The 19,776-nt window shown below is 51.8% G+C and overlaps 1 protein-coding gene across 17 annotated transcripts in view; it reads left to right on the top strand.

The window, feature by feature from the left end:
• SYT17 (synaptotagmin 17) overlaps positions 1 to 19,776 on the top strand; it is a 105,658-nt gene that overhangs the window by 9,330 nt on the left and 76,552 nt on the right. For all 17 annotated transcript variants that reach the window (XM_046668456.1, XM_046668453.1, XM_046668454.1 and 14 more), the window contains 2 exons: positions 2,035 to 2,183; positions 4,994 to 5,613. In XM_046668456.1, the coding sequence (XP_046524412.1) occupies positions 2,035 to 2,183; positions 4,994 to 5,613 (769 nt within the window). The remainder of the gene's footprint in view (positions 1 to 2,034; positions 2,184 to 4,993; positions 5,614 to 19,776) is intronic.

The following is a 19,776-nucleotide window of genomic DNA, read 5'->3' as shown; positions in this document are numbered from 1 at the left end:
GGGGGGGGGGGGGGGGGGGGGGGGGGGGGGGGGGGGGGGTGGTGCGGACAAAATGCGCGCTCGGATCCTCGTGACACAAGGCGCATCAGATGTGCACCACAGGAAGGCTTTGTTCATTCACTCATTGGGAACATCAATGTGGAGCACCCCAAACGTGTGAGTGGCCGAGCTGGGGCAAGGTCGGCGGTCGTGAATGAGACAGACACCGCCCTGCCCGCACGCAGCCCGGCTTAGTGTCGGATGCAGAAGATGAGCAGTGAGACACGACCAAAGATGCGTTGAGTGCAGTGTTGAAAAGGGAATAAGGAGGGTGCAGGGATAAGGGCTGACGGGCTGGGAGATGAAGCCGAGACCTGAATGATGAGAAAGGACCAGACCCGTGAAGGGGACAGAAGAACACGCCAGTCAGAGGGAACAGCGTGCCTTGACTTGTCGCAAGAAGGGCAGGGTGGCGCGGGGCCTGCAGAGGAGGCCGGGGCGGCTCGGGCATATGTGGTACTGGGCCTGAGAGGACTCAGCCAAGGCTTCCGGAGGCGGTGGCCTTTGAGCTGATGCCCGAAGACCGATGGGGCTTCAGAGGTGGAGGCTGCTGCCTCAGTGAGGTGTGGCAGCCGGGAAACACACAGGTGGACATGGTGCCCCAGTGGCCAGAGCGTTCTGGCCCTGCCTCCCTTGGGAGATGCTGCTGCTTGCATGTAAGGGAGAGAGAGGAATGATTGATACAGTCTGACCCCGTTTCTGTGCCCCCCGCTCCTCCCCCCATCTGCCACATTCACCTCTTCCAGAGCAGGAGCGAAGCCAGGCCTGGGCATCGCCCCCCCTCCGTCTCACATGCTGGGGCTTGTCCTGGCTGTGACCCTGACATTGCTTTGCAAGAACATTAGATCAGTCTCATTTCATGCACGGGATGCGTCTGAAGACCTCACAGGATTCGGAACTTGCATTTTTCAGGACTAGTTTCCCCGCGGGCTTGAATGTTAAGTTGGGGGATGCAGTCACGCAAGGTATCAGTCTACAGCTGTGACAGCTGACGGGGCCGTGGGCAGCAGCCTCCCTCATGGCCGCATCGCCAGCGTCTGTTCCCCCGCCCTTCCCCTCCCCCTGGCATCCCTACCTAGCTTTATGAGCATCGGGGCGTCTGGAAGCCACCGTTGTAGTAACAGCATCAGCTAAAATGCATCATACGCCTACCTAGACAGAGCAGGCCTTGTTGCGAGCATCTTCTCTGTGTTAACCCATTCAGTGTTCTCAGCAGGCATATAAGGTAGGTACTGTTATTCCCATTTTACAGTCAGCGAGACAGAGGCACAGAGAGAGGAAGGGACTCGCCCAAGGTCACACAGCCAGGGATCAAACCCAGACACCGTGCTCTTAATTACTACCCCACCCCACCCCCACGGTGCTTTCCATGTTGTCAACGTTTCTCATCCTCACTGGGGGCCACATTGAACCACGGCTGCTGCTAGTTCATAGCTCTTTCTTCACATTGAACTATTGTTCTTAAATCATTGCTTCTCAGGGCGTTTTTGTAGCCATTGCCCTGCCATTCAAAGAACGCTTGAATGACATTGCCGTAGGATATTTTTTAAAAGATGTAAGTTATAGACACAGTGGCTGTTGAAACAGCAGGACAATTCGCACCAAAAGCCACTTGCAGAAGTCGGGTGCATATAAACAGCCACGTGGTTCCTTCCAGACTCGGCGTTGACAGGTCTCGTCTGTCTTCACCAAGGTGGCGCCCCCGTGTGGCAATATCCTAAATAGGTTTACAGAGTCCTCCCCATGGCCCCAGCTTTGCCCTTAGGCAAATTATTGACAGATTGTTCTGTCTGGGGGAATCTTCATTCATATCCATTCATGTCATTTCATATTTTGTGCAAAATGCAAGCGTTACTGAGAGTTTCAGGCTACCACACTATTTCAGATTTGCGTTGTTTGAATCCAAGTTGTGTAAACTGGGTCTGTCCCCCAAGGGCAGAGATGCCAGTCCCTGGGGATTCTTTGACAATCCTTGAGACATTCTTCCTCCTCTAGGATGGCTAGCCGGAGCAGTGACAAGGACGGGGACTCCGTCCACACAGCCAGCGAAGTCCCTCTGACTCCACGGACCAGCTCCCCCGATCGGAGATGCTCATCCTCGGACACATCTAAGTCCACGCACAGCCTGACCCGGAGGATTTCAAGTGAGTGTCTCTGCCGTGACTGTCTGGGCTGTCCCGGGTCGTCAAAGCTTGGAGGCTTAGCCGCCATTCAGAGTCCGTGGATTAAAATCCCATTAGCTGGGTCCCCAGGACAAGGGAAGAGAGCTGGCTTTCCCAGACAGTCAGCGGTGTCCCCAAAGAAAGATGTGAAGGACAGGGCTGTCTCTGGGGAGGAGTCGGAGTGGGGCGACAGTCCAGGAGACAAGAGAACAGAGAGATAATGACAATGTGACAGGAGTGCATCACACCTGATTGCTGAGTTCACTCAGAAGCGGTCATTTTTGATAGATTTTTGTTTTTACTGATCACACGTTTCCTTGAATTGGCTCAGTTGATTGACATCGTCAGCATGTATCATTTCAGACCCCGAAAGGTGAGTGTCACCACGTTATACAGCAGGGCTTGCAGATTCAAGTGGCTTCAGGGGCCAGGTGGATTGTGTCGGTGACTGAGTGCAGAGGGCTGGATAGAGATAAATGTCGCCCTAATGCAGTGATAAATGGCAGCTGACTCTCAGCCTTGAGAGGGTACTAGGGCAGGGTGGGGACTGCGGCCAATTGCAAAGCTAATACCCTGTTAGAAGGGGGCCGCTGCCACTCAGCTCTAGCCGTGTGGGATTGTGGGCCCAGTGTTGCCTCATCTTTCTAAAAAGAAACTGGCAATCTGGGCTTTTATAGGAAACTTCCTTACTTTAAACCCAAATAAAATGTATCTATGGGTCGAATTTGGCCCTGGGCCCCCTAGTTTGTCCCCTCTGATGTATAGCGTATATGTTTGACCCAATGATGTGATTTGGTGGGGAGGAGAAAGTAAAAAGCCTGAAGACTCCCACCCTCCTCTCACTCCCCTAGAGTTTCTTTGCTCCCTCGTTCAGCTGATGTCTGAAATTTGCTTAACAGAGGGAAAAAGCTTAAAATTCATGAAACAAATCCACCCAGGTGGAAATTCGGTGTCTGATCTTTCCTGGGAGTAGATGGGGAAGAAAAAGGAAGTAGAGAAAAGCTCAGGGGCTTAAGATAGTGAAACAGAGGGGATGTCGGCCTTCTCCAGGCCCCAGCCTTTCCATTTGTAAGATGAGAGGGCTGGTCTTGACCTGCGCTGCCCGCTACAGCGGCCACCAGCCGCATGTGGCGGCCGAGCATTTACATGGGGCTGGGCCGAATGGAGATGTGCTGTATGTGTCACATACACACTGGATTTTGAAGCCAGTGTGAAAAAAAGATGATTTAAAGTGTCTCACTGAAGTGTTTTTCTATGGATTACATGTTGGGATGAGAATATTTTGGATATATTAGGTTAAAGAAAATATTAAAATTAATTTCACCTGTCATCTTTGCACTTTTAAAAAGTTGTCGCCACTGGAAAATGTCAAGTGACCTCTGTGGCTTGTATTTCTGGCTCACGTTTTATTTCAGTTGGATAGCGCTGGTCTAGATGGTTCCTGAGTCTCGTGCCCATTTCTGTACGCAGGTGATTTCTATTTAGCACACAGTTATCAGAGTGGTTACCGTGCACCAGGCGAAGCTCTCATGATTTTAGTCAAGTTATTTGGGCAATTCACAAAATACTACACATCCCACTAATATGAGGAATCTGATAGTCAGACTCATAGGGGCAGAATGTGGTTCTCAGCGGGCAGTAGGAACGGGGTGGGGGGGTGTCAGTTTCAGATATGTGAGATGAATACATTCTAGAGATCTACTCTGCAGCATCGCGCATAAAGTTAACAATACTGTGTTGTATTCTTAAAAATTTGCGAAGAGTAGATCTTGTGTTCTTATCACACACAAAAAGTTAATTAAATAAAAAAGGCAGGAGGAAACTTTTGAAGGCGATGGGTAGGTCTCTGCAGAGACTGTGGTGGTGGTTTCATGGGGGCACACTTACCTCCAGCCTCATCAAGTTGTATGTATTAAATATGTACAGCTTTTTGCATATCAATCGTGCTTCAATTAAGTGGTTTAAAAAAAAAAGAATGCCAAGGGCTCGTTTCTAGAATAGAGGGATGAGCAAAGATTAGAATGATGGCAGCAGTGAGCTCTGCTGGTTGATGGAGGAGGGAGGAACCCCCTAAGTGATGAGGTCTTCATGTGATCCTTGAAGAAGTACGAGAGTTCCCATCTAGCGGGTTCTTACCACGTGCGCGCTCTGTGCCGACCCCTCTCCTTGCGTTTGCTCAGTGAATCTTTACCACAATCTTTGAGGTGGGTGCTCTTATGGACTCCCTTTTACAGATGGGGAAACCGAGTCCCAGAGAGTCTAAAGAATGTGCCCAGAGTCACATGGCTCACCTGTAAGGAGCTGAGATGCAGTTTGACCCAGGCACTCTGGGCCCTGAGTCCACTCTCTGAAAGTGGAGGCAGTACAGGATAATGGTTAGAGCCAGGCTCTGGGGCCGGACAGGCTGGGCTCGACTCCTGGCTCCTCCTCTTACTACTTGTCTGACCTTCAGTGAGTTACTTACTTAAAGTGTCTGTTTGCTCATCTGTAAAATGGGGATACAGTTATTCTCTAACACCTGGTGAAGATTAGATGACTTGATGTACGCCGTGCATTTACAACAGCGCCTGGCGCTTAGCTGCCGTGCTGATGGGGATGGAGCCGGGAATGCCACCCTGCTGCCTCTCAGGATAACTGAGAGGATTTCAGAGTGTGGAGACCAGGTGGCGAAGAGCATTAGGAAGCAGAGTGAACGATGTGAGAATCTGGGAAATGGGGCCTATCTCACAAAGCGGCCCAGGTCTGGTCCCATACGCGGCGGTGTTAATTTCTTATTTCTGGTGGCCGTTTAGGTCTCGAGTCCAGACGACCCAGCTCCCCGCTCATTGATATTAAACCCATCGAGTTTGGCGTTCTCAGCGCCAAGAAGGAGCCCATCCAGCCCTCGGTGCTCAGACGGACCTATACCCCGGACGATTATTTCAGAAAGTTCGAGCCCCGGCTGTACTCCCTTGACTCCAACAGCGACGACGTGGACTTCCTGACCGATGAGGAGATCTTGTCCAAGTACCAGCTGGGCATGCTGCATTTCAGCACCCAGTACGACCTGCTGCACAACCACCTGACGGTGCGGGTCATCGAGGCCAGGGACTTGCCGCCCCCCATCTCCCACGACGGCTCGCGCCAGGACATGGCGCACTCCAACCCCTACGTCAAGATCTGCCTCCTGCCGGACCAGAAGAACTCGAAGCAGACGGGGGTCAAACGCAAGACCCAGAAGCCCGTGTTCGAGGAGCGCTACACCTTCGAGATCCCCTTCCTTGAGGCGCAGCGGCGGACGCTGCTTCTAACCGTGGTGGATTTTGATAAATTCTCACGCCACTGCGTCATCGGGAAGGTGTCTGTGCCTCTGTGCGAGGTGGACCTGGTCAAGGGCGGCCACTGGTGGAAGGCGCTGATCCCTAGTTCTCAGGTAAGGGGTGGGTGGGCGGTGTCTCTGAAGCTTTTGAAAAAAATGATGATTTTTATTTACTGTTTAAAATTTTTTGCATTTTGAAAACTTTTTTATTTTGAAATAATTTTTGACGCACGAGTTGCAAAAACAGTACGGAGAGTTCCAGTGTATTGTGTATCCGTCAACCCCAGTGATGAATCTTACAGGACCAGAGTACATTAACGGGACCAGGAAATTGACGCTGGCAGCTAGACTACAGACTCTTTTCAGTTTTCACTGGTTTTTACATGCACCGCTGTATGTGGGTGTGCACGTGCACTCATGTGTGGAGTTCTATGAAATTTTATCACATGTATAGATTCATGTACCCACCTCCAACCTGGGAGCTTTTTTGTCATTGATGCCGGGTTATTTAATAAGGATAGTGATTGTCCGGGGTACGAAGCTATCAGTCATTTTGACTTTGGGAAATTGATTTGGGAAAAATAAAATGAGGGCTGAAGAACAGGATGATAGATGGATGTTTTTCAGGCAGATTGTGAGATTGGCTTCCCTCCCATTTCCAGCCCGGGGACATGCAATTGGCTGCGTGGGAAGCCACCCACGGACGGGCTCTCTCTCCAGTGGGCCGTCCCTCCGTTGGGGATCAGTGGGCTGGAAGATGACAGTGCACCCACTGTGGATGCAAGGATGTGGTGGGAGCCCCAGGGAAGGGAAAGACCCAGCCAGTTGGAGGCTGGTCTAGCCCAACCATGCTGGGGACCACAGTCCTGTGTAATGCAGGCGGGATAATTTTGCATCAAACACACCTAGGTGCTTCTCAGAGCTGAGTTCTACTGGCCTAGGATTTGATGATCCAGTGTCACGTTTGGAAGTTAGGTTTTTAACATGAGGTCTGGAGGGGCTGCTCCACTGTCAGAGAGAGTGTGTGTGTGTGTGTGTGTGTCTCTATGTCTATACACACCATCAAAGATAGGAGATTTATCCCCCTCTTAGTTTGGATTCCCCAAGAAGAAGACCCCAAGGCAAGGGAAGGCATTTATTAGGAAGATGACTTACAGGAAACACCAGGACGGAATGCGAAAGTCATGTAAAGGATGGCTTATCAGGCCGGCTACCGCTGTGGGTGACTGGAGCTGAAACGTGCTGGGGAAACAGGGAGCCAGCGTCAGACACACGCCTGAGAGTCTTTCCACCCCAGGAGTGAGGGAGCTGGGGCGTTTATACACCAGCTCCTATCAGCCATTGAATGAGCGCAGTTGGGAGATGGGGAGCTTCATCCCCTGGCTTTTCTGGCCTGTTACACTGGCCGATAAAGAGACCTTGGACCTCCACAGACGCAATAAAGTGCATTTGCCGGCATCGGGATGTGGGCCTGTGTGCGCTGAAGTGGGCATGGCCAGGAGGTGGTGGGAGAGGTGTTGGCAGCGTCTGCTATAGTTCCCAATCCTGCCTCCCATCACGTGATCGGGTTCTGTTGGATGGTGTCCATGTATCTTCTTTGATATTTGATATCACTGGGTTTTCAACTGTCAAGAAACTTAGAGTCGAAAGAGGGAGACCCACTCGACCAAATAGATTCTCTATGGCCAAGCTCCATTCTTCACGCTGGTGCAAGGCCCTGGACAGACAGACACTCTGGACATCCCCATCCCTGACCTCCTTTAGGTCTTGGTGGAAATGTCACCAGCAAAGCCCTCCTGGCATGTGTGCCGTAGTTTGGTTCTCCTGAAATCTGAAGCCGACGCAAGGACCTGGGTGCAGGTAGTTGATTTAGGGGGTGACCCCAGGAATGAGGCATGAGGGGGTGAGGAGGAGACAGGGAACGAGGGAACGAGTTCAGCAGTCAACAGTGTTTCTTAAGGTCGCCGTTCCGGCAGTGGGGGAGGGCAGACTTTCATTCTGCTGGAGCGTGGCCTCCACCCTTGCACGTGGGCCAGGTGGGCTCCCACAACCCCACAGAAGGGCTCGGGCAGAAGAAAGAGGCCAGGTGTGCTGCTGCCTGCCTGTGCTGAGACCGTGCCCGAGTGGGACCATGGGAGCATCCGTAGCTGACCCCAGAAGCAGCATCCGCAGCATCATTCTGTTTACATGGCAGCCCCCCCGCTCTGGGCCCCCCATGTCCCCTTCTCCTGCTTTATTGTTCTCCATGGCACTTATCATCATCCCATAGGTCATACATTTGACTGTCTGTCTCCCCTGCTAGTATGTAAACCCCATGAGGGCAGAGGTTTTTGTCTATTTTATTTACTTCTGTCTTCCCAGCATCTAGAACAGCACCTGGCGTGTGGTCGTGCTCAGTACTGTTTGTTGAATGAATGAAGGATGGAAGGAAGGAAGGATTCCCCAAAGTGAATTTCCTTCTTCCCTCCCTCCCTTCTTCCTTTCCTTTCTTCCTTCTCACACAAAGAAAGGCTCGTGGAAATTGAGTGAGGGAAGAGTGGCCTCCTGTCTCCCATCTCAGGCTTGCCCTGGAGTTGATGCTCTCGCAGTGGGAAGGCCAGGTGTCTGTGGATGGCTTCCCTGAAGCAGAGCCTGATTCAGGGATTGGGTGCGGGTTAGTTGCCTAAGGCTGCGTGATAGCACCACGCACTGGGTGGGTTGTAACTACAGAAGTGCCTTGTCTCACAGTCTGGAGTTTAGAAGCCAAGATCAGGGTGGGCAAGGCCCCACTCCCCCTGAAACCCGGAGGGGCTCCTTCTTTCTGGCCTCGCTGGCTTCCAGAGGTTGCCGCCATCCTCGGTGCTCCCTGGCTGGTAGCTGCGTCACTCTGGTCTCTGCCTCTGTTGTCACACGGCCTTCTCCGTGTGTGTCTGTGTCTTTTCTCTTCCTAGGGCACCAGTCATATTGGGTTAGGGGCCCATCCTGCTCCAGTATGACCTCATCTTAAGTACTCGCGTCTGCAACAGCCCTATTTCCAAATCAGGTCACGTTCGGAAGTACTGGGCATTAGGATGTCAGCATATCTTTTTGGGGGGCACAGTTCAACCCTAAAGAGGAGAAAATCCTGAGGGGAGGGAGGGAAGCAGTCTAGGTGAGGGGTGACCGCCCGGCGAGGGTGTGGTCCTCATGGACCTGTGGTGGGGAGGGGACTCTGGGCCCTGGATCGCCCTGCACCGTGGGATGGTGCAGTGGACAAGGGAGCCCGCTGTGTGTACTCCCACGTCGGTGGGTCGTTGGCTGGGACCAGGCTAGGAAATCTGATTCTCGGCTGGGTGGCCAGGGGCCTTCCTGAAGCTCCTAGACTCTGGAACAGTGGTTCTGAACCACAGGCGGTTTTGCCCGCAGGACATTGGGCAGTGCCGGGGGGACGTTTTGGGTTTGGCGGGTGGGAGCTGCTACTGGGATCTAGTGAGTGGAGACCAGGGATGTCGCTAAACATCCTGCAGTGCCCAGGACAGCCCCCACCACAAAGAATGAGCCGGCCCCGAATGTCAGTAGTGCTGAGGGTGAGAAGGCCAGTGTGGAGGAAGGAGAGAGAGGAGGTGGGCGGACGGCGGCAGGGTCTGCCATGCCAGGCAAGACGAGAGCTGGGCTTTCTGTATGGTGAGGAGGTGTTTCAGAGAGAGACAGTCATTGGGGTGGGCAGAGAGCCAAGGATGGAGGCTGAGAGGAACATGGCCAGGGAACTGCTCTGCTGTTCATTCCGTGTGTGGAAAAGGAGCTATTGGTTCCGAACAAAGATCCACATCAAGCAAATTAGGCCTGCACTGGAAACAGAAGAAAAAACCCTCACATGATGCGCTGAGGCCATTAGAATGGATGTCACTGCTGGTTTGCGTTGGAGGCCCCCGTCTGCCTTCACCAAAGCACCTGGCTGGTCAGTGGAATGGGAGGGGAGCTGCAGCTGTGTCCTGGGGCGGAAGCCAGAGCTCTGCCATTCCTCGTTTGCAGCCTGGCTTCATGAAGTCAGAGGAACTCTGAGGGTCTGGTTCTCCGTTCTCTGCCTTGGAGAAGCCACGCGAGCAGGAGGCTGGGAGGGCCAGCATGGGGGCACCCTCTGGCTCGTGGCAGCTGTTTTGTGTCTTTGAACATTGTGCCTTTGATCTTGGCGTTCAGGAGATTAGCGGCTAATGGAGCTACTGTGAATTTTTTGGTCTCATTGATAAGGTTTGGCTAGAAGATACTGGAAACGAGAATGGAGAAATAGGAGGGGTGGGGGAGTGACTGAGTAGGCTTGAAGTTACACCGGCTGCTAAGATAACTTCTACTCGTCCCAGTGGGCTGAAGCGAGTTGACGCGTTGGCCATTTAGAGGTGAAATCCACGTAGGCTCAGCTCTTTTTGAAAAAAATTATTAGTAATTGTGACAAAACACACATAACAAAATTTACCATCTGATCTGTTTTTAAGTGTACATTTCAGTGGTCTTAGATACTTTCATATTCTTACCCAACCATCACCGCCAACCATATCCCGAAGTCTTTTCATCTTGCAAAATGAAACTCCGTGCCCCTTGAACGATGGCTCCCCATCCCTTGCTGCCCCCAGGCCCTGGCAGTCACCATTCTCTGTGTCTCTGTGAATTTGACTGCTCCAGGTACCTCGTATAAGTGGAATCATATAGTATTGTCTTGTCATGACTGGCTTATGTCACTCAGCGTGATATCCTCAAGGTTCATCCATGTTGTCGCCTGTGTCAGAATTTCCTTCCTTTCTCAGGCTGAGTAATATTCCGTTGTGTGCATGGACCACGTTTTGTCTGTCCATTCATCCATCAATCGATGGACGCTTCCGGTTGCTTCTACCTTTTGGTTATGTGAGTGATGCTGCCGTGAACCTGGGGGCACAGGTACTTCTTCAGTCCCTTTTTGAGCCAGAAAAGTATCCAGGATGAAGGCGGTTCATGTCCTCTTAGATCGTGTGGCTTTGGGAGGGAAGGGCAGGCGAGGTGGAGAGATTAGCTGCCCGGTGGACATGCCGGAACCTCACGGAGTATTAGGAAGGACCAGAGTGCTTGTTCCAGCCCTTTCTCCAGGTCGGCTGTGACTAGAGTCACGTCACCACGTGGGTCCTGGTTTGCTTATGTGGAACGCAGACACGGTACCCACCGCCTTCCCGCCCCCGCAGCGCAGCTGTACGGGTGTAAACCCATCTCAGGAGAAAGTAGCTTCTGGACGTGAAAGTCCCTCGACTTGAGGAAAATTATGATATATTATACACAGTAAAGAGACAATACAAATATTGTACATATGCGAACTATTCATTTAGTCAGTCAATGAATATTTATTAGCTGCTTACCATGGTTCAGGGCTGCGGCTGCTGCCTTAGCTCTGAGTGAGTGAGTGTCTGTGGCAGCCGAGCCGAGTTCTGAATAATCTCCCTGTGCTAACTTCTTTATCCTCTCAAGGCCCGTTTTACAAAGGGGGGAACTGGGCTGAGAGAAGTTGAGTAACTTGTTCGTGCTTCTAACTGGTAAAACTGAGGCTCTTTGGCTTAAAAAACGGTGTGCCATAACTGAGACGTTGGACTGGGTCTCTCCAGCTCGCAAAACAAAGTCCCCGCCCTCAGGGAGCTGGCATTCTATGAGAGAGAGATGCAGCAGACAGGCGAGTTCACAGATCATGCCGTGTTGGCACTGTCTATGCCAAGAGGAAAAATAAAGAAGGAGAAGGGGCTGGAGAGGGATGGCTGGGTGGTGAGAGTGGGGACGCTATTTAGATGGGTGAGGAGATGACATTTAAGTAGAGGGCTGGACGGAGTGAGAGCGTAAGCCTGGAGGATGTCTGGGGAAGAGCATTCTGAATAGTGAGTGTGGGATGTGCAAAGGCCCTGGGGCAGGAGCTGGCTTGGCACGTTGATGGCTAGAGTAGAGTGAGTGAGGGCAAGGCCAGCAGGAGGTGTGATCAAATTTATATAAGAGGCCGCATCACATCAGTCTTGTAGGCTGAGGTGAAGACTTGGCTTTTATTCCTAAGTGGGTTGGGCAGCCCTGGAGAGTTTTGAGAAGGAGGGGTGACCAGGTCAGACTGCCCTGGAGAGAAGTCACTGGGGGACACTGCCAAGGTACTTATATCCAAAATATATAAAGAACTCCAACGACTCGAAAGGAAAAGATTTACTTATTTAACTAAATTTAAATAACGGGCAATTTAAAAATGGGCACCAGTTTTGAGCAGATGCTGGACCAAAGAAGACGCATATCAACGGTCCATAAGCCCGTGGACGCGTGCTCAGCGTCATCAGCCATCAGGGAAATGCAGATGAAAACCACAGTCAGAGGCCCGCACACACCCCCCCACCATGTCCAAAGTGACAAAGACTCACCCACCAAATGTCGGTGAGGATGGGGAGCAACTGGAACTCCCAAGGCTGTGGGGTATAACATGGCATAGCCACTTAGCAAGAAGTTCTAGCATTTTCTTATAAAATGAAACCTGTATCTACGCTGTGATCCAGCAGTGCCACTCCTAAGAGAAGTGAAAGTGTTAGGTCCACAGAAAAACTTGTACCTGAATATTTACAGCAGCTTTTCGCATAATAGCACCAACTGGAAACAGCCAGGTGTCCGTCAAGAGGAGAGAAGATAGAATAAAAAAAAAAAAAAAAAAAAAGAGGAGAGAAGATAACAAACTGTGGTATGTTCATATAATGGACCATTATTCAGCGATGAGAAGGAAAAAGTGTGGATTTACACAGCATGGGGGAATGTCACAAACATTATGCTCACACCATTATGCTAAATAGAAGCCGGACCCAAGAGAGCACATCATATATATGATTGCGTTTGCATGAAGTTCGAGAACCAACATAACTAATCTACGGTGAAAAATCGAAACACTGGTTGCAACTGGGGTAGTGAGGATGGGGATTGACTGGAATGGGGCAAGAGGGGAATTTCTGGGCCGCTAGTGATGTTCTGCCTCTTGATAGAGCATTGGGATACACGCTGTATGTCTTTGTCAAACTCATTAAGTACTTAAGGTTTGCACATTTCGTTGTCTATAAATTTATCCGGAAAAAAAAAAGAGCCATAAACAGATTGAATTCTGGTTGATAATATGCCTGCTGAAGTGTTTCGGGGGAAGTGTTCTGATGTCTGCAGCTTACTTTAAAATGCATCCCCAAAAAAATCGATAGGGCCGGTCTGGTGGCTCAGTGGTTAAGTTTGCATGTTCCACTTCAGTGGCCCAGGGTTCGCCAATTCGGATCCCGGGTGCGGACATGGCACCGCTTGACAAGCCATGCTGTGACAGGCATCCCACATATAACGTAGAGGAAGATGGGCATGGATATTAGCTCAGGGCTAATCTTCCTAAGGAAAAAAAAATCGATATGCGATAAAGCAAATACAGCCTATTTAAAATATATTAATTGTAAATTATTAATATTGATAACTTCATTGTAGAATCTAGATGATGAATATAAAGGAGTTCGCTGTGCGATTCTTTTCAGCTGTTCTGTATTTGAAGATGTTTGTAATCAAATGTTAGGGAGCAAGAGAGAGACGAGAACAGCTTCCCGTTCGGAGCAGTTTGCAGTGGCCTCCGAGGCGGGAGGTGGTGATGGCCGGGCTCCTGGTGTAAGGTGGACGAGTGGCCCACTCGGGAGGCAGTTTAGAGGCAGTCTCTGATGCCCAGGACCAGTCCTTAGACATTAAACTCCAGCTTCAGGAGCCCTGTAAGCAAGGGCCATGAAACAGCCTGGGGGCTGCGATTCCCTTACTTTCACAAACGTGGAACACCCCGGGAGCTGTCACGGGGGTGTTCCCAGACCTCAGCCTTGCTCGTTCCAACTCCCTGAGTCTCGGGTGAATCTGCGCTTTAGCGGCTGTGCTGGGACATTCGAATGCAGGTGAGCTTGGACCTCGTTCTGGGAAGCGCGGGGTGGATGGTGGAAGGTGCACAGGGCGCGGCTGCCTGAGTGCCGGATGGAGGCTGCCTTTAGGAGTATGTTTTCTGGAGGCTTCGGGAAGGAGCAGGCTCAGGTTAGAGTGCTCCTCGATGTTCCTGGGAGATAATTCTGAGTCGTGGAGGGTGTCGACTCTTTTATTGCAAAGCCAGATTGCCTGCTGAGGAGGAGTGTTTGATGGGGGCCCAGAAGAAGAAAACCTGTTTAATCAAAGGTGGTATTTGCACACCTGAATGCTGGGTACCTATGTTTCTGAAAATTGCTTTAACCTGAGATTTGCTCCGTCCAAAGCAACGTGGCCCTGGAGGTGAAGTCTGTGCGAGTTGCCTTCGCCAAGTGAGGTTCAGCGATGGTAGCAATAAATGTGTACTGGGTACTTGCCCCGTACCAGACCCTGGGCTGGGGGCAGTACTTAACGTTACCCTACTAGATGGGTAGTACCGGCTCCCCTGCATCTTCCTGAGGCTCAGAGAGGTTAAGGAACTTGCCCAAGTTTGCACAGCTGGAATGGGGACTTGAACCTGAGACTGACTCCCAGCCCACACTGCTATGAAATAATCACCTCAGCAGAAAGTCCTGGCCAAGGACTGGGTGGATGTACCTGCAGGATGTCACCTGAGCATGATAAGACAGTCTCTCTCCTAAGAATACCCACATCTTGGTATCAGTGCATCTTGCTTCCTTCCACCTTTGGAGCCGTCCCCTCGGAAGGAATTCTGCATCTGCTCTGAACCTGTCTTTTAGGAATGTCTTCAGAGTCTGAGGGTGCTCGTGGCTTTCCTCAAGATCCCCACAGTGATTGCATTTTCTGGAAATGGCCAAAGGGCGTCTGAATTGGTAACCAAGATAGGTGTCGGCGGTGGGCACGGCTGTGTTGTTTGAGCAATAGAAAGAAAAATTGTGTGACTCTGACGTCGAGACTTCCTTTCGTGGGTGGCCCTGTAAATCTCTTTTTCTCAGGAATCTGGGTTCAGAGTGACAGAACCCGTCTCAAACTCACTTTGGCCCAAGAGGCAAGTCTGGGGTCATGTGGGCTCCTGGCAGCACTGGGCCTGGGGTCGGGGGAGGTGCCCTGGGAATCTTTCTCAGCCAGAATGTTCCTCAGCTCCGCCTTCCTCCATCACCTCTCTTCTCAGGAAGCAGAAGTGGCCACAAGTTGCCTCAGCCTTGCCTCCTGTCAGCTGGGCACGCCAGTGGAAAGAGAGATCCTCGCTTCCAAAAGTTCTGGAAGTCCCAGGGAGGACTCTCAGGGGCCTGGCCTGGTCGTGGGCTGGCACAACTCTGTCCTCGCTCAGGTGGAGGGCTGCCCATCATCACACCTGGTGGGCTTTAAGCGGGAGGCGGTGTGGATTAAGAGGAGGAAGAGTGAACGCCTTCTTGCATCGTGGCCACACCTCAGTTCTCTCTGTTGTCGTTGTTGTGTCTCTGGCTGACGTCCCCACTGAGGAAACTGGCAGGTGTTCAAGAGCTGGCCCTGGGGCAGGCGTGTGTACACTGTTTGGAAGGTTCTGGCAGTGGGCGGGGGCCGTCCTGGCCCTGGGAGTGCATCTCATGGCCTCTTCCTCTTGGGGTCCCTTCACCAGGGAGCAGCCCTTGGGGACGGGCCCCAGTCAGATGGCGCCGACCCAGCCTCCTTCTCTGGGGCTCGCTCCCCCATGGGAAAGTCACCTGTTCTGCATTGGGCTCCCCTAGAAACAGACCCTGAGACCGAGATTCGTGTGCGAGTGTTTCATTTGGGGGGGATGGCGAGGAAAACCAGAAGGGAAGGAGCGAAAGGAGACCGATGAAGGACGTGCTCTCGGGCAAGTTGACACTGTGGCCCTGGATTGTGATCCTTGTGGGCGCTTGGTGGAGCCCGCCGAGGGCTCACGGTGCCGGGGTGCTTGTTCACCGGCTGCCGGCAGGCCGGGGTTGAGGGAGCTTCCAGGGGGCCTTAAACCCTGCCTGGCTTGTGCACACGGGGAGAGAGGACAGGTGGAGAGATGCCGGGCTGGCGGGAGGAGCTCGGGGGTCCTGAGGGATGTGGTCAGGGATGGGGGCAGGGCCGCCCCTCCAGCATCCCCACACTTCCTCCGGCCACCTCGAGGGCTCCGAGCACAGGGCCTTCCATGCTGCCCCTTTGCGCTGCTCGCCACCTCCCTCTGTTCTCCTTGCCTCTGGTCAGGAAGGTGCAAGGCAGATGAGCAAGACCCTTGGCTGAGCAGATGGCCGCGGAGAGGAAGGTGCCCGTCTCCTTGAGGAGCCGGCTGGGCTTCGCGAGCGGCTCTCTTGGCAGCCATCTCTGTCGGCTTTTGGGTGGATGAGCGGGGACAGTCCCCAGCCCTCCCAGCTTGGCCAGTGCCCGCCCTTCTGCTTCTAGAGGCGGGAGATGGAGATGGCGTGAATACCACAGGACCCAGTCTCTACCCCTGAAAATCCCAGAGGGAGGTGCCGGGCCCCAGTTGTTGCTGGCTCTTGGTGCCTCTCCCTTGTCCCCAGCTTCGGGCCAATTCTGGGGTCAACAGAAGTCCCCCCTCCACATCCTGTCAATGCTCAGCTAAAGGCTCGGCCACACCCTGGGGTGGGGTCACCACTCCATGGACATCAGCTTCGGTGGTTATGTATTCTCAGTTTCTTTGGCACTTAGAAGCTCAGGGGATGCTCTTTGAATGGAATGAATATCATTGTGTAAAGAGCATCAGCTCTTGAGTTAGACTGAGCTGGTTGGGGTCCCGGCTTTGCCTGCACCTCTCAGTTGGGGGTAATAATGCTTACTGCCTGGGGAGTTGCAGGGGCGTTGTGAAGATAACGTAATGATGCTGACTCTGACATAGTGCCAGGCCTGAGTCTAAGCACTTCTGTTCTATTAACTGTTATCATCATCCCATTCTATAGATGGGGAAACTGAGGCACGTCTTAAATAACACGCCCAAGATCACACAGCTGGGATTTGAACCCAGCCTGTCCAGCTCTGGAGGCTGTGCTCTTGGCCACTCTGCTCCACTGCGTTGCCCCTTGAAAACCCAAGGTCAGCAGGCTAAGCCCCATGCGTGATATACACTGAATAAGTGGTGTCTGGGTGCTCGGGCCCCGGGAAGGAGGAGAGAGGACGCCAGAAAGAGGAAGGACAGGTTGGAGAGCAGCTGAGATTGAGGCCATGAAGAATTGGCCTTAGAATCTAGTTTGTGTTTCAATATACGGTTGTGGTTGCTTAATGACGGGGATACGTTCTGAGAAATGTGTCAGGCGATTTCGTCATTCTGCAAACATCGTAGAGTGTACTTACACACACCTAGGTGGTACAGCCCACCACACACCTAGGCTCTTTGGTACTAATCTTATGGGACCATCTTGTTATGTGTGGTCTGAGGTTGACCAAAATGTTGTTATGCATCACATGACTGTGTGCATAACACACACTCGGACAACACTCGGATCTTAACCATGCCCCAGGCAGAGAAAAATAGAAGGAACTTAACACCTTTTTTTTTTTTTTTTTTTTGCTGAGGAAGATTTGCCCTGAGCTAACATCATGCCAGCCTTCCTCTGTTTTGTATGTGGATCACCGCCACAGCATGGCTGCCAACAAGTGGTGTAGGTCTGTGCTGAGGATCTGAACCCGAGCCGCTGAAGTGGAGTGCGCCAAACTTAACCACTAGGCCATGGGGCCAGCCCTTCTTCTTCTTTTTTTTTTTTTTTGCTGAGGAAGACTGTCCCTGAGCTAACATCTGTGCCAATCTTCCTCTATTTTATATGTGGGATGCTGCCACAGCATGGCTGACGAGTGGTATAGGTCCATGCCTGGGATCCAAACCCGCAAATCCAGGCTGCCGAAGTGGAATGAACCAACCTTAATCACTATGCAATAGTTGATGATTCAAGGCACTCAGAGTTACGTGCTGATTGGGCCAAGTGCCTGGGAACTGCCTGGAGTGGTACCCAGCCTCTCCTGACTGCCTGCTGTGTTTCGAGGTCACTCAGCACTTACTGCTGTAACAGGAAGGCCCTTGACCAGGCAGATGTTGGTTTCTGACATGCCCCGAGCTGCTGTCGGCCTTGACCCTCTCAGCAGAATCCTGACCTCTGTGTGTGTTAAAGGCATTTCCTGCCCCGGTCTGGTGAACAGCAGTGTTTTGGAGATACTGTGCAACCACGGCTGGGCCCAGGCCAGAGCCTTACAAGGCAGTATTAACTAGAAGTTTCTTTTCATGTGGTCCTTCTGGTTTTCCTCCCCTGACATAGAAATGGAGTTTTCATTTCAGAACTCAACACAAGCTTTTGATTCCCAGTTATAATATGAACCAGAAGGGGAACCAGAGATGACTTGGCCCAACTCTGTTTTATAGGTGAGAAAACTGCAGCCCAGAGAGATTGAGTGACTTGTCCGAGGTCACACAGCTTTCAGTGACAGGAATGAGACTAGAGTTAGGTTGCTTGACTTCCAGGCGGGAGGTCTTGCCGCTGTGCCACACGCTGTACCTTACAAGAGAAGGGAGCACAGGCTCTGGAGTCCCAGCTTTGCCACCCTCTTAGAGGTGTGGGCCGGCGAGAGTAACTTACCTCCTCTAAGCCTCAGTTTCTTCATCTGTAAAATGGAGATTGCGTGGTGTGCTGACTAGCAGTCAGAGGGCTAGTTCATGTGGGGCTCAAAGCACAGACCCTGACCTGTGTGCACAGTGGTGCTGTCTGGAGGTCAAGGGCAGGGTTCTGCGGCCCCATAATCCTCAGGCCAGGGTCAGCCCAACCACTTCCAGCTGTGTGACCTTGGGCACCTGCTCCACGTCGCTGACCATAATGGTAATTGCTGACTCTTCCAGACCAGGCACTGTTCTACAGCTTTCCATGTAAGTTTAAAAACACCCAAAGACTATCATTATCCTCATTTTGCAGTTAGAGAAACTGAGGCACAGAAAGTTGGAGTAACTTGCCCACAGCCATGAAGCTAGTGATGGAGGAGGCTGCCTTCAGATCCCAGCATCTGCTCTTGGTCTGCACCCTGCCTCATGGAGGCTCAGCTTCCTTCTTTGGAAAATGGCAGGAATAGCCACTCCGACCTCAAGGGTTGTGGTTAGGGTGGCATCTGATAATGCCTGTGGTGTCCACGTGGGCCCCGCATGTAGCAAGGCCTCAGTCAGTGTGCACCAGCTGCTGGTCAGCACTCGGTAAATGTCGCTGTCGGTCATTGCTGTGATGATTGTATTGAGCTCTTCCTAGCCAAGGGCTGGGGATTCAGTTTGATCCAGGAGGTTAAAGCAACATTTGCCAGCCAAGCACTTCATCCACTCCTTCTGGGGTCGAGAAGATGAAGCCCCAGCTCGGAGTGGCTGGAGGGTTGGTTGGCCCTCGCATCTGGCTTCAGAATGCTGGGGCTCTGTTCACAGAGGGAGAGGTCCAGAGTTTCCACGGGTCGTCACCATTGATTGAACACATGCAGACGGCAGGATCTGGGACCACAAACCCGAGAAAGATCCAGTCCTTCCCCTTGAGATTCTCATCATAACACAACAAATGGCGAGCACTTGTCGACGTTTGCTGTTTCCCAACACCGTGGGAAGCATTCTCCCCGCGTGAGCCTGTTGAATTCTCATACAAGCCTGCGAGGAGCGAGGATCAACCCATTTTACACACAAGGAAACTGAGGCTGGTGCGGGACTTGCCTTGTGGAAATGCTGGTGGAACCAGGACTTGGACATAAGTGACCCAGGAGCTCAGGATTTCCTCGTCACCTGGAGTTACGTCTGAAACCATCAGTAACTATGACATGAGGTAGAAATTAGTGGGGCCGTAAGACAAGGGTCTTTCCATTTCAAGCAGCAGGAAAACTGAGTCTGGCCAGCTTAAGGGAAAGGATAAATAAAATGATAATAGGTCCACTCACTAAATGCTGGGCTCTAAGCCCTTCCCATCCGTGACCCCACTTAACTCCTTCAACAGCTGTGTCTGGTAGGCGTTCTTACCATCGCCATTGTACAGATAAGAGAACGGAGGCCAGGGCTCAGGGAACCCGTCCAGGGTCACATGGTAAATGGCAGAGGCGGGATTCCTACCAGGCTCTTGGAGAAAAAGAAGGGGGTATGGAAAGGGTAGGGGAGTAGATCATAGAAGCACAGGAAAACTTGAACCCAGGACGCTCTGGGACCCTCTTGAGCAGATGTCCAGGGACCTGACTGTCCAGCAGAAATGGAACGTGAGCCCGTGGATGTAATTTTAAATTTCCCAGTAGCCACGTTAAAAAACTAAAACAGGCAAAATTTATTCGAGCGTATTTTATTTAATCTAACGTGTCTAAACTGTTAGCGTTTTCACATGGAATCAATTTATAAAAAATTATTAGTGTGAAGTGTTACATTTG

This window comes from Equus quagga, chromosome 7 (assembly GCF_021613505.1).
Source record: "Equus quagga isolate Etosha38 chromosome 7, UCLA_HA_Equagga_1.0, whole genome shotgun sequence".
In the NCBI taxonomy this organism is placed as follows: domain Eukaryota; kingdom Metazoa; phylum Chordata; class Mammalia; order Perissodactyla; family Equidae; genus Equus; species Equus quagga.
The sequence above is the reverse complement of the archived record's forward strand: the minus strand, read 5'-3'. Positions and strand labels throughout refer to the sequence as shown.